The 12,413-nt window shown below is 38.7% G+C and overlaps 1 protein-coding gene across 12 annotated transcripts in view; it reads left to right on the forward strand.

Moving 5' to 3' along the window:
• tenm4 (teneurin transmembrane protein 4) overlaps positions 1–12,413 on the forward strand; it is a 246,804-nt gene that overhangs the window by 124,397 nt on the left and 109,994 nt on the right. For all 12 annotated transcript variants that reach the window (XM_017696788.2, XM_017696786.2, XM_017696787.2 and 9 more), the window contains 3 exons: positions 2,710–2,874; positions 6,798–7,012; positions 11,693–11,909. In XM_017696788.2, coding sequence (XP_017552277.1) covers positions 2,710–2,874; positions 6,798–7,012; positions 11,693–11,909 — 597 coding nt within the window. The remainder of the gene's footprint in view (positions 1–2,709; positions 2,875–6,797; positions 7,013–11,692; positions 11,910–12,413) is intronic.

Genomic DNA, 12,413 nt, shown 5'->3' on the forward strand with positions numbered 1-12,413 from the left:
TCGTTTAGACCCTCTTTCACCTTTGTCAAGACAAGATATTTGCTGCAGAGCAAAATAAATACATTCTCTCTGATATTGAGTGGAGCGGAAAACTAATTTTGCCTCAGAATTGTAGCTACAAGTTGTCAAGAAGGTGCTCTGGTAACTTGAAGCCAATTGTGTACTGATGAATGAAAATCAGAATGATGAAATGAGAGGGGTATAAAAGTACGCACAAGGACACGTGTTGAAACAATTCCGACGCTAGCCATAAGCTCATACCCTTAGCTGTTCTTTTAAATCTGCTTCTACTTTCACACTTTATAATGGTCTTGCTGGGTTATTTATACCAAGACCTTAGACACACCAATAGGACCTAAAAAGAAAGACCCTAATGGCTTTTCTTGGCTTGTTTTTGTTGCTGACCAAAGGGTTCTGGGATGGGCTTTTGCCGGGCTAAACTGGTTGCGTATATTCTCTTTCTGGTGATCCATCATGGTGGGCCCCTCCTCCTTAGCCTTCGACTCCATTGCTGTTCATCCCAAAGGTTGCTCTTTTTGTTGACCTTGTGAAATGTGTGGTGTGGCTTCTGGTTACGCGCACACATTCATCCATGCCTGTGTTCTCTTCCTGCTGACTTGATCGTTTCCTTGTCTCTGCTGCTTCAGGGAGGGTGCGAGGGGGTGTTATTAGTAAGGTAATTGGGATGAGAAGAATAGAGCTACCCCAGGGGCTTTAGCTCTTCTGTCTGCTGGTAGTTACAACACTTTTTTTTCACCCCAGAGGGTTGGGGTTGTGGGGGTTTACAGCTCTTTTGGTTTCATGCCAGCGCTCTGTCAGCATGTAAACTCTATTAAGCATTAAACTTCTTTTGTATGTTCCTCCTAAAGTTTGTGAAATTCACCCATTTGTTTCTCTTGATATTCAAAGAGTCCTTCACTAACAAAAAGTATTTTTCTCTTACAAGCCGTAATTGCATACGAAGGCTGATAAACACACTGTGAAAGATATTCAGTCATCAAAATCAAATCAAATCAATTTGTATAGCGCTTTTTACAATGGATGTTGTCACAAAGCAGCTTCACAGAATTCCAGAAAAGACAGAGTTTTAACAAGAATGTAAAAACCTCCCGGTGTGCAAGCCAGGGGCAACAAAAAAAGAGGAAAAACTCCCTCAGAACGGTGGAAGAAACCTTGGGAGGAACCAGGCTCACCAGGGGGGACCCATCCTCCTCTGGTCAAACTACCTACAAGTGATTATACTACTAATATTAATAGCAGTAGTATTAGTAGTAGTAATAGCTAGGAGTCTATGAAATCATCAGTGTAGGGTGGGCAGCTAGTCCAAGGTAGGTGACCTGTTGGTCTGAAGTGGGTAGCAGGAGGGCTTGACAGTCAGTTGTCCTTCAGCGTCCAGCCGCACATGTGGGCGGTTGTATACTCAGAAAAAAGGCAGGCAGAGGAAATTAGTTTTATTCTGTCTGTTTATACGTAAAACAGGGAATGTAAACATTTCCAGAGTGTGGCTAATGACTCCGGCAGATCTGACTATGACAGCTAGCATGACAGAAGTCATGAAGGAAGTTAAACTGGATGTCCACTCCCGTATTATATTATATTATAGTACAGTATAGTATAGTATAGTATAGTACAACAAACCAGAACTTGGATAGTCAGACAGACAGATGGACATACTTATCGGTATCTGAGAGTTTGCATGCAAACAAACAGTAACATTGTAGGACAATATAAATAGGTGAATAATTAGATGTGTCTATTCATATGAATATAACTGCAGGCATTTCTGTCATTCCTTCCAATGTGAGAACGATATGGGTCTGAAAGAATGTCTAGTTGTTGCGAAGCCATTACTGAGAAAAGAAAACAGCCAAAAAAATTTACTATAATAAAAGAGTGGGCACACTAAATACTGAAAAAATTGTTAAGGCTTCTGAGTAAAGTTCTGTTGTATGTGTTTTCTGCTTTTTTCCTGATGCTGAAAGATGAATAACTTGTATTTAGACTGAATATTAAATACCTAAAAGGTGGTCTCTGATTTGTGCATGGATATTGCATAGATATTTTCACTGTTATATCAAAACCTTGTAACTCAATTTCTTTCATTTATTAAAAGGTTATTTAAAGGCATCAGCTGTCCTTTATATCCTGTTAAATGTTCATGATGAATGTCAATAGAAAATCTAGTTACTTATTTACTACTAGCTACTAATTCTATTTATGTATAAGAACATTTATTCCTTCTCTTTACAATGTTTGTTCAGCAGCAGCAATGAACTATTCATATGTGCACAAACACAGTGCAAAGACATTGCAAAAACATGACATGAAAATTCAGAAGACAGTAACATTATAACATCATTATGGTGAATATGGGCCATGTCGTGTTCAAGCACCTTTCAAGTTTTTGCACAATATCATTAGTGTGTGCCACAAACCTGCAGTAATACTCATTTTCAATCTCATGTATGTAGTGGAACTGAATGAGTTCATGGTCTTTGCATAGGATTCACACTTAAGCAGATGCATAAACAAAAAATGGACTGTGCTAACACAATGAAAGAATGAAAGATAATTATGCTCATTATGATGTTATGCTAAGGGGCAGCACTAGCTATCAATCATTGTCAGTCCCTGTTTTGTGTGGTTGAACTATCTCTTTAAAAATATAAACTTGATGCTAACCACCTGTCTGATGTGTTTGTCTTACAGCCATGCATCTGTTTGGGTTGAACTGGCACTTGCAGCCCATGCAGAGGCAGATGTACCAGCTAGCAGAAGACAACACCAGTGGCCTGTCCTTACCTACAGACCTGGGCCTGCCCCCGCTGGGCAACACTGGTCTGGAGCTTCCAGACCGAAGGGGCAAAGACGATGGTATGTGCAAATATTGTGATTGGGTGCAAAAATTAAATAGAGAATCTGAAAAAATGTTTAGTGTCATGATGGCAGAAACTTGTGACTTACCTATCACTGTACCAATGGTAAGATAAGTAACATAAATATAACTGCTCATTTCAATATAAGTGCTCATTTTGACTGTGGTTTTGTGGCTTAGTTTAAATTTATTCAGTCAATATGCCTTCTAGGGTTATTAGAGCTTGGGATGTTTTTAAGCTTAGCCAGTTGTATATGATTAGAATTTATATTGCATTTGGCTGACTGGCAAAAAGTGTCATACTTGAGAAATCAAAAAAACAAAATTTCATTAATCAGTTACAGCAAACAACATTCCAATCAATTTCTTAAGACCCCCATTCTCTTAAAAACCTACTTCCTTTAAAACACTAATTATCAAGAACAAAGAAAACCTGTTTGTAATTAACATGGGACTCATTACTGAGTATCACACAAATTTTAAATGCTCAGCTGCTTTTCTAGCTAAAACCAATGTCTTTTTGCAGGTGCAATGTTATTGTTTTCTGTTGCCCTCTGATTATATTTGAAATGTCTTTCATTAAGCTCATATTAGGTTGTAGATTTAGAAACCTGTGGGCACAAGTTAACTGTGTAAGGATTTAAACAATGACATTTGCTAAGGGTGCAAATGTATTTTGACCAGTTATGATTTCTTTTCAGCCAAATTGGCCAGTTCTTGTTCTTTTTCTTTTAACCCTAAGCTCACACTGTGTGGGCTAAATAAACTCACTAGCATATTTCCAGTTCTTTCTGTTAGCTGAAATTGCACTATAAATAATATTGTCTGCTTTTTAAAGGACCCACATCCTGCATTAGTCTTGTATTTTATTTTATAGTAATTCAGTTTTACTTGACCTTTTCCAGCCTCTCTTTAGCCCTTAGAATTAAACAGGCTGTCTTTATTGCTGGTATCTGTAAATTACCCGTTCTGATGATGGTTGTTTTGAAACCTTAAAAAATGTTTTGTACTACATCAAACTCTTTTCTTTCAAAAAAGCAAGAAAAATGTGGTTCTTTGTGATATGCACCCTTTAATGGTCCAAACTGGCATTTTAAAATTATTAAATGAAAAACCAGTCTAGTCAAACAATATAAATTAAAGAGCTACATTGAATGTAAGAGACAGCTTGCTGTTTAGTACAATGAGTCATATATAATTGCAATGTATACGATATAGTATTTTAACACAAATTGACCGAAATAAAAACTGAATGACCACAGGTTTGATTCTAATCTTGGTAGATTCCAACCAGGCATACCTAACATCTCCCTTTGTTATCTGGCAGATTCTTGGTGTTCTGGCGTTATTTAGAAATGTGCAAACAGTAGAAAGCAAAGTGATGAAAGTTTGTAGGACTTACAACCTAAATGACAAGAGCCTTATGCTAGTAAAACTTGCACAAAAAATTTTAAATGAATTAGGGGCAATTCTTTGGAAATTGTTTTTTTAATAGCTTATTAATATTTTACAACTAAGATTTTCCAAATTAATCTTGGTATAATCTTTTTTCTCATGTTGTTGTATTAATTCTTATACAAAGGTGTTTTTTTCTTTTTATATTTTTCTTTGTCATTTATTGCCTAACCTACTTAAATGTCATAAATCAATGGTCTTTCTGGGAAAAAACATCTGAAACAGTTTGTATTCAAAGTATTGTAAAGACTGTAAAGTTTGATGAAATGTTTTCATTTGCCAAACCATACTTAACCTCCTGCCCAAAACTTTCTTCACAGCCCTTTGAACTGTCCTTTATGGGCCCAAATCCGGTCACACATTCCAAAACTGAGCTTTTTTTTTTTTTAATTTTTCCCAGATTCCCACTGACACGGCTCATCACCAGCCAACGTTATAACGTCTTAGGTTTTGGTTTTTCAAAGACTTAACCAGATCCAGGATTAGTTGTCATCCAGCTCCATGCTGTGACCAGTCTTGGCGTCTTGCTGGGAGATCTGCATTGTAATCCAATGAAAGTTGCTGGGGAAGTGGAAGGGCATTATTTGTTCCTGGAGGAAGGGATGGTACAGCTTTAGGGAGTGAGTATCCAGGGGCTCGAGGAGGATTAGAACTTGTGTTCCATCCAAAGAAGGCATGCCTTCCTTTCATCTTCCAAACTAGTCCGGAGTTTTCTTGGCAGCGTATGTTATCCCTCCATGGTAGTGCCGATGAGCTGCGCAGTAGGGAAAGTTTGCTCTGCTCAGCTCTAGAAACAAAACTGAGTTCAGATTTAGCTATTTGATTTGCCATCTGCCTTTGAAGAAAGGTGGAAGATCACATCTATTACCATATAGATGAGTCACAGAGTCATCCTTTTTCATTTAGCAGACAACGGAGAGAGAGCCACACAGACCTGACCACTGCTAGCCTGTCTCTGTCTGAGTGACAGCTGTTGCTGAAGGGAAATCAATAGACTGGGCTTTTTAATTCTGCCTTACAGAGCACAGTTGTCACTAGAAACATAGCCAATAGGTCCAGTGTCACCCCAGCGCTATGCATACTCACTTATTTTCTGAAGAAGCGCTCATCCGATTCAGTATCAGTGTCACCGAAATGTTAGAACGAGGTGTAAATGTTTACTGCATCCAGATGCCTGTTATTCAAATAATGCAATGTTTTGCAGAAAGGAAGAAAAATGTCAACGTACGGAAATATCACACAGGCAATGTGATGAAAGCAGCCGAGAACGTGCTGTTTTTTCACCACTGTACTTTTGAGACCATCTAGCTTAAAATGAGTGTTGAGCCGCCCAGCAAAATATCATTCGATGTGTAATTGGGGCTGATGTGTTGACGCATTATCCAAGGCGGTAAATTGGAAGGCAGGAGAGCGTGCCTTGTCTCTCCAGATCTAACACATTGCAAATGATGGACTTTTTTGAGGGACTGCCATCTGCCGTGGCGTGCAGAGCCGCCCGTGGTGCTGACTGCCTAAAAGTCCTCGGGGCTCTGTTTGCAGGGATGTCTGTTTTCGTCGCCATCACCGCAGAAATTGGCCCGTGTACATGGGCGAGCAGATGTTGCCATTTCCGTGGGGTCCGATGAAGAAGGGTATGCTATGGCGCAAGCAGGCTTTCTACCCATACAAAAAGAACCTGTTCATAGTGAATGAGAGCAGCCTCCCACTCAATAGCTCGAATACAGCTTTGCATTCTGTGGGATAATATTTCTTGCGGGTGACCAGCATGATTGAATGTCCAGCGCGTGGTGGTCACTCCACTACTCTACCTCAGGCCTGAACAGTATGGACAATGTATCATATTGTGATTCTATTACTGCATGTTAGAATTGACTTGTTCATGTTCTAACCAAACATGCATTCTTTCACAGCAGCTGGTCCAAGGTTGGACAAGCTTTACAGAACATTGTTAAAAAAACATTTTATTAAGAAATTTGATTAAATTTAATGTTTATGGGAAAGTTCAGGATTGTAGGTGTGGGAGAAAAAATCTATGCTATCACATTTGTTCTATGATATCAATCTGTTCTATATAAGACTGATATGTGGAGGCCCAAGTAAAACTATTTTATTATTTAATATTGATACCTGAGCCCTTCAGCGATTCTCACTAGTGATGGGCATTCTGCTTCTTTTCATTGAACCAGATAAATAGGCTTATCAGCTAATAATAACCACAAATAAGATATGACTCTTTTGGCTCCCAAACTTCATTCAATGCCTTTGGCAGTTTTTGTTATTACTGATATTTTAGTGAACTTGAAGTGATATTATCTGGCATTTATTTTTTAATAAAAAATTTCTCCTGTTCAAATGAACTAATCAACAAAAATTGCATCATGCTGGTTATTAGATCAGATGTTGATCAGTAGTTTGACTGGAGGAAGCCTCAAGCCCAGTCATAGATTTAATTTTCTTTGTAACGCAGGCAAACTGGACAGCTTTTTCCCAGATGACAGCTTCATAGACATGGGCGAGATAGACGTGGGTCGCAAGGTCTCGCAGCAGATACCGCCTGGAATCTTCTGGAGGTCGCAGGTCTTCATCGACCACCCAATGTACCTCAAGTTCAATGTGTCTCTTAGTAAAGATGCCTTGGTGGGGATCTATGGAAGAAGAGGACTTCCACCCTCACACACACAGGTGGGTCACTCTATTCCCTATCAGTTCTTTGATTTGTCAATAAATTTAGTAAAGCACTACTCGAGCTGGATTCATCTTTATAAGGGGCCTTCAGTAGTGTCCTTTGTAATCAATTTGACTGGTTGATTAGAGCATATTTCTTCAGATTATCACAGGTAGCTTGATTGAGTCATCATAGGATGAATGTACACATTAGCATTACATGACAGGAGTAATACAACATCAATCAATTACCATCTATTTAAATTCAGAGTACATTGAGAGTAACCCTCGTTTGCATTGTGTTTGAGCTACAGAACAGAGAACAAGGATTGAAAAGAGTAATAAACATTGAAATAAACAAAAACATAAAAAATAAAATAAAATGAAAGAAAATAACCAAGCCAGTAAAAATGAACACAAAATAAATTCTAAACTAGAAAGCATTACCAAATGTAAAGTAGGTAAAAATAAAAATCATTCATATGAAGTACTTAAAAAATACAATTGAAAAATGGTATAAATCATTCCAGCTCAAGCAGAATTTCCCAGTTTGGTAAAACCTCTTGGCACCTGAAGGGTAATACAGTCATTGGAGCAAGTCTGATCATTTCTGATATTTTCACTGAGAATAGATATTATATATGATGGCATTTGACCAATAAGCACTGTATAAGTAAACAAACAATGTGTTCCCCAGTGTATAGGCAGAGAGAACCAGCCAACCTTTTATAGAGTAAGCAATGACTGTTGTTGGAGTTACCAGTGATGAATCTCGAATGAAAAAATGGATATAAAGGTTTTAGCAGATGCACATCTGTAAATCACTTCACCGTAATCAAGAATAAATACTAATGTTGCTTCAACAATCCTTTTTCCTAGCGTGAATTGGAAAACACATCTTGTATCAATGTAATTTTTTTTATTTGCCTGCAAGGTTATTGATATGGCATGTAAAAGTATATGTGTAGTCTAACCATGTGCCAAGACACTCATATTTACTTACTCTTTCAATGTGGGATCCCTTCAAGGTAATGCTAAAATCAATGTTAGAAGCTCTGAAACACAGCAGGGATTTTTTTTTCTTTTGCATTTAAAACTAGTTTATGGTTGTAAAAGGCAGTTTTAAGGCTTTGTAAGTTTCAGGTGTAGCTTTGTAAGTTTAAAAGACCAGTGCAGTCTCTCCATTTTCTGCATAGAGATGCACGTTGTAGTCCACAATGAAGGTTGCAGCATCATTAGTATAATTATTAAATAAAACTGTCCAAGGATTGAGCCCTGAGGGATACCTTTAGTTACTGGGAACAGGAGTAATTTATTTTGCCCCAGGGCAACACACTGCTGTCTGTCAGACATAAATCTGAACCCGTCTTGTAGCATAGTGTATAAATCCTATATTTTTACTCTAAAAATATCTTCAATAATATAGTGAAGTAGTTAATGGTCAACTGCATCATGACTTTGGAAAGATCAATACAATTGGCTGTACAGTGTTTCTTTCTGTCTATGGCCGTAAGAATGTCATTTAAAACAAGTGTGGTAGCAGATATGGTGCAAGGTTTCTCTCTGAAACCAAATTGATAGGTGTACATGTTCACACTCGAGTTGATCATTAACCATATATGCACTGCTCAAAAAAATAAAGGGAACACTCAAATAACACATCCTAGATCTGAATGAATGAAATATTGTCATTGAATACTTTGTTCTGTACAAAGTTGAATGTGCTGACAACAAAATTACACAAAAATCATCAATGGAAATCAAATTTATTAACAAATGGAGGCCTGGATTTGGAGTCACACACAAAATTAAAGTGGAAAAACACACTACAGGCTGATCCAACTTTGATGTAATGTCCTGAAAACAAGTCAAAATGAGGCTCAGTATTGTGTGTGGCCTCCGTGCCTGTATGACCTCCCTACAACGCCTGGGCATGCTCCTGATGAGGTGGCGGATGGTCTCCTGAGGGATCTCCTCCCAGACCTGGACAAAAGCATCTGCCAACTCCTGGGCAGTCTGTGGTAGATAGATAGATAGATAGATTCAACTTTATTGTCATTACTCAATACAAGTACATGGCAACGAAATGCAGGTGCAACGTGGCGTTGGTGGATGGAGCAAGACATGATGTCCCAGATGTGCTCAGTCGGATTCATGTCTGGGAAACGGGCGGGCCAGTCCATAGCTTCAATGCCTTCATCTTGCAGGAACTGCTGACACACTCCAGCCACATGAGGTCTAGCATTGTCCTGCATTAGGAGGAACCGAGGGCCAACCGCACCAGCATATGGTCTCACAACGGGGTCTGAGGGTCTCATCTTGGTACCTAATGGCAGTCAGGCTACCTCTGGCAAGCACATGGAGGGCTGTGCAGCCCTCCAAAGAAATGCCACCCCACACCATTACTGACACACTGCCAAACCGGCCATGCTGAAAGATGTTGCAGGCAGCAGATCGCTCTCCACGGTGTCTCCAGACTCTGTCATGTCTATCACATGTGCTTAGTGTGGATCTGCTTTCATCTGTGAAGAGCACACCTCCAGCCTCTGGACACTACGCTGACAGACACAGCAAACCTTCTTGCCACAGCTCGCATTGATGTGTGATCCTGGATGAGCTGCACTACCTGAGCCACTTGTGTGGGTTGTAGAGTCCGTCTCATGCTACCACGAGTGTGAAAGCACCACCAATATTCAAAAGTGACCAAAACATCAGCCAGAAAGCCTAGGTACTGAGAAGTGGTCTGTGGTCCCCACCTGCAGAACCACTCCTTTATTGAGTGTGTCTTGCTAATTGCCAATAATTTCCACCTGTTTTCTGTTCCATTTGCACAACAGCTGTGAAATTGATTGTCAATCAGTGTTGCTTCCTAAGTGGACAGTTTGATTTCACAGAAGTTTGATTTACTTGGAGTTATATTGTGTTGTTTAAGTGTTCCCTTTATTTTTTTTTAGCAGTGTATATTCTAAAATTTTGGCTAGGCATAACAATTGTCAAGATTTGATATCTCATCACCTTTGTAGAGTTACATGTGCGGTCTTGCAGATCCTGGGAATTCTGCTTGATAAAATGAAAAGGTTAAACATGTATGTAATATGTTGTCAAATGACAAATGAAAAAATTGAGTCTGCCTTCACCTGTACTTTTTCTTGGGTTTATAGTATTGCAAGCTTTAGCTAGTATGTGAGGAGAGAAGGGGTGAAAAAAAGTGACCATAGCTTACAGTAGAGAATACGTCTGTTATATTATAGGGAGGTACCTGTACCAGTACTATCAAATAAATGTCCAGCAAATGAGAAATTGGATTAGAGATTTGATGGTCATAAAGTGAGATGCGGGTTGGAACGCTGTTGTTACTGAATGAGTTGACTGCCTTCCAGAACTTGAAGGAATTAACTGAAAGATCTGTAAATAAATAAACAATAGTTTGATCGATAGACACACAGCTGTGTATTTGCATATTTAGTTATTACATAACTATTACAGGGTAAATTCATACAGGACTGCAGTCACCTCCAAGTTTAGCCTGGTACAGGAGGCAGTTCACGCTAATATTATTACTGTTAGACTTTGAGGACTACAGATTCATATTGGAGTAAAATTGTGGATTTCATTGGTAATCACTTATATTACGGTAAAGCTAGGGCTTAAGATCCATTTCACATGCTGAATTTGTATCGGCCAAAACTATTGATCACTGAAATGTTTGAGATGCTTGCCGTTTTATGACCATGCAAATCAGTGTCTGTTTATTTTCCAACTTTACATTTTTATATGGGCAAATAAGCTGCTGAAAGGTTATACCCGTAGTGTATGCTGGTGTTCACTGAATTCCATTATATTTTGTGGTGTAGACTATAATCCCCACACAAAGACTCAGTGTTAAGATTCTGATACAAACAGAGACCTAATTTTTGTATTGAAGCTTGTCAACCTCACCTTATTGATTCGTACCATAGAAACAATGTTATTATGTTACTGGAAATTACTCCAAGGTCTAGATCAATATACATTATAAATAAATAAATTTTATATATATATATATATATATATATATATATATTATATATATATATATATATATATAGAGAGAGAGAGAGAGAGAGAGAGTTTTGAAGATTATTACATTACAGACATTTAACATTGTGCATTTACTAATTAATAAGAAAATTGTCTTGTAAGTAGAACACCAGAGTTTCATGATGGACATAAGCATGTATTGTGTCAGTTAAAACGGTGATGAAAATGATGATTTGATGCAGTTTGACAAGTTTGTTGAATAAAAACCAGTAAAGAATAGCTCTCTGTTGAAACTGCTTTTCTTATAGCACCGTCTGTATGAGTGATAGGCAGTCAAGGCAAGAATTATCTGATTTTTTTAAGTTTTTTTAGAAATTTCCCTTGAAGTGCTCTTTTATCTCCTCCAAGGTTGATAAAAATGCTATCAGCCCTGAAGACAGTCATTTTCCCACATTTTAACACCTTCAGTGTGAAGAGTAGACAGCACACCCTCCACTGACCACTCCTTTCTCAGAGGGAACTGTCAGTACAGCAGCATCCTTTCTGTGACAGGCCTGGCCTCTGGTGGCTTCACTGTGTGTGTGGGGGTGTCTGTAAGGAAAGGGGCTTATCAGTTCATTTGGCGCGCGTCATCCTAATGCCTGTCAGTGGTCTCCGCTGTCTCTGTCCCATCTCCAGTTTGACTTTGTGGAGTTGCTGGATGGCCGGCGACTCCTGGCTCAGGGGGTTCAGGGTCTAGAGGGACCGCCAGCTCTGACCCAGCCACGGAGCCTCATGCCCCTCAACAGCCATGACACAGGCTTCATCCAGTACATGGACTCAGGCATCTGGCACCTGGCAGTGTACAATGACGGGAAGGAGACGGAGCAAGTATCCTTCCTAACCACGGCTATAGGTGAGTACCACTGACCACAGACACACAGAAACACTGAAGCTTTGAAGAAGATTGAGGAAGACTGTTATTTATTTTTGTGTACATATTGGCAACAGGCCTATTGACCAAATCAGAATGTTTGCAGACATAATGGTTAGCTGTACTTTTGGGGTGGATAACTAAATAACTCTCTAATATGATTTGTATCCAAGTACTTAATGGATTAGGTTTAAGTTTTTCCAAAGAGTCTTATGTGCAGATTTGGCAGCTGCATGCCACTGGTGATAAACTAGCCTTAAACCAAACATTTGTTTCCTGCTAGAAGTGTGTGGTTTCATAAAAGTCTCAGTCATTCGAATAGCTTTACTGTTTTTTTAATATAATTTCAAAATTATTAAATGTATTGAATATTATTACATATTAGTGTCTTACTCTCAGAAAACACTTTAGATTAATACAAAAATCTAAAAAGGTGTGGTTCAAGGTATGCCATCATATACACATTCACTCCCACCATATCCTAGA

This window comes from Pygocentrus nattereri, chromosome 17 (genome assembly GCF_015220715.1).
Source record: "Pygocentrus nattereri isolate fPygNat1 chromosome 17, fPygNat1.pri, whole genome shotgun sequence".
Taxonomy (NCBI): domain Eukaryota; kingdom Metazoa; phylum Chordata; class Actinopteri; order Characiformes; family Serrasalmidae; genus Pygocentrus; species Pygocentrus nattereri.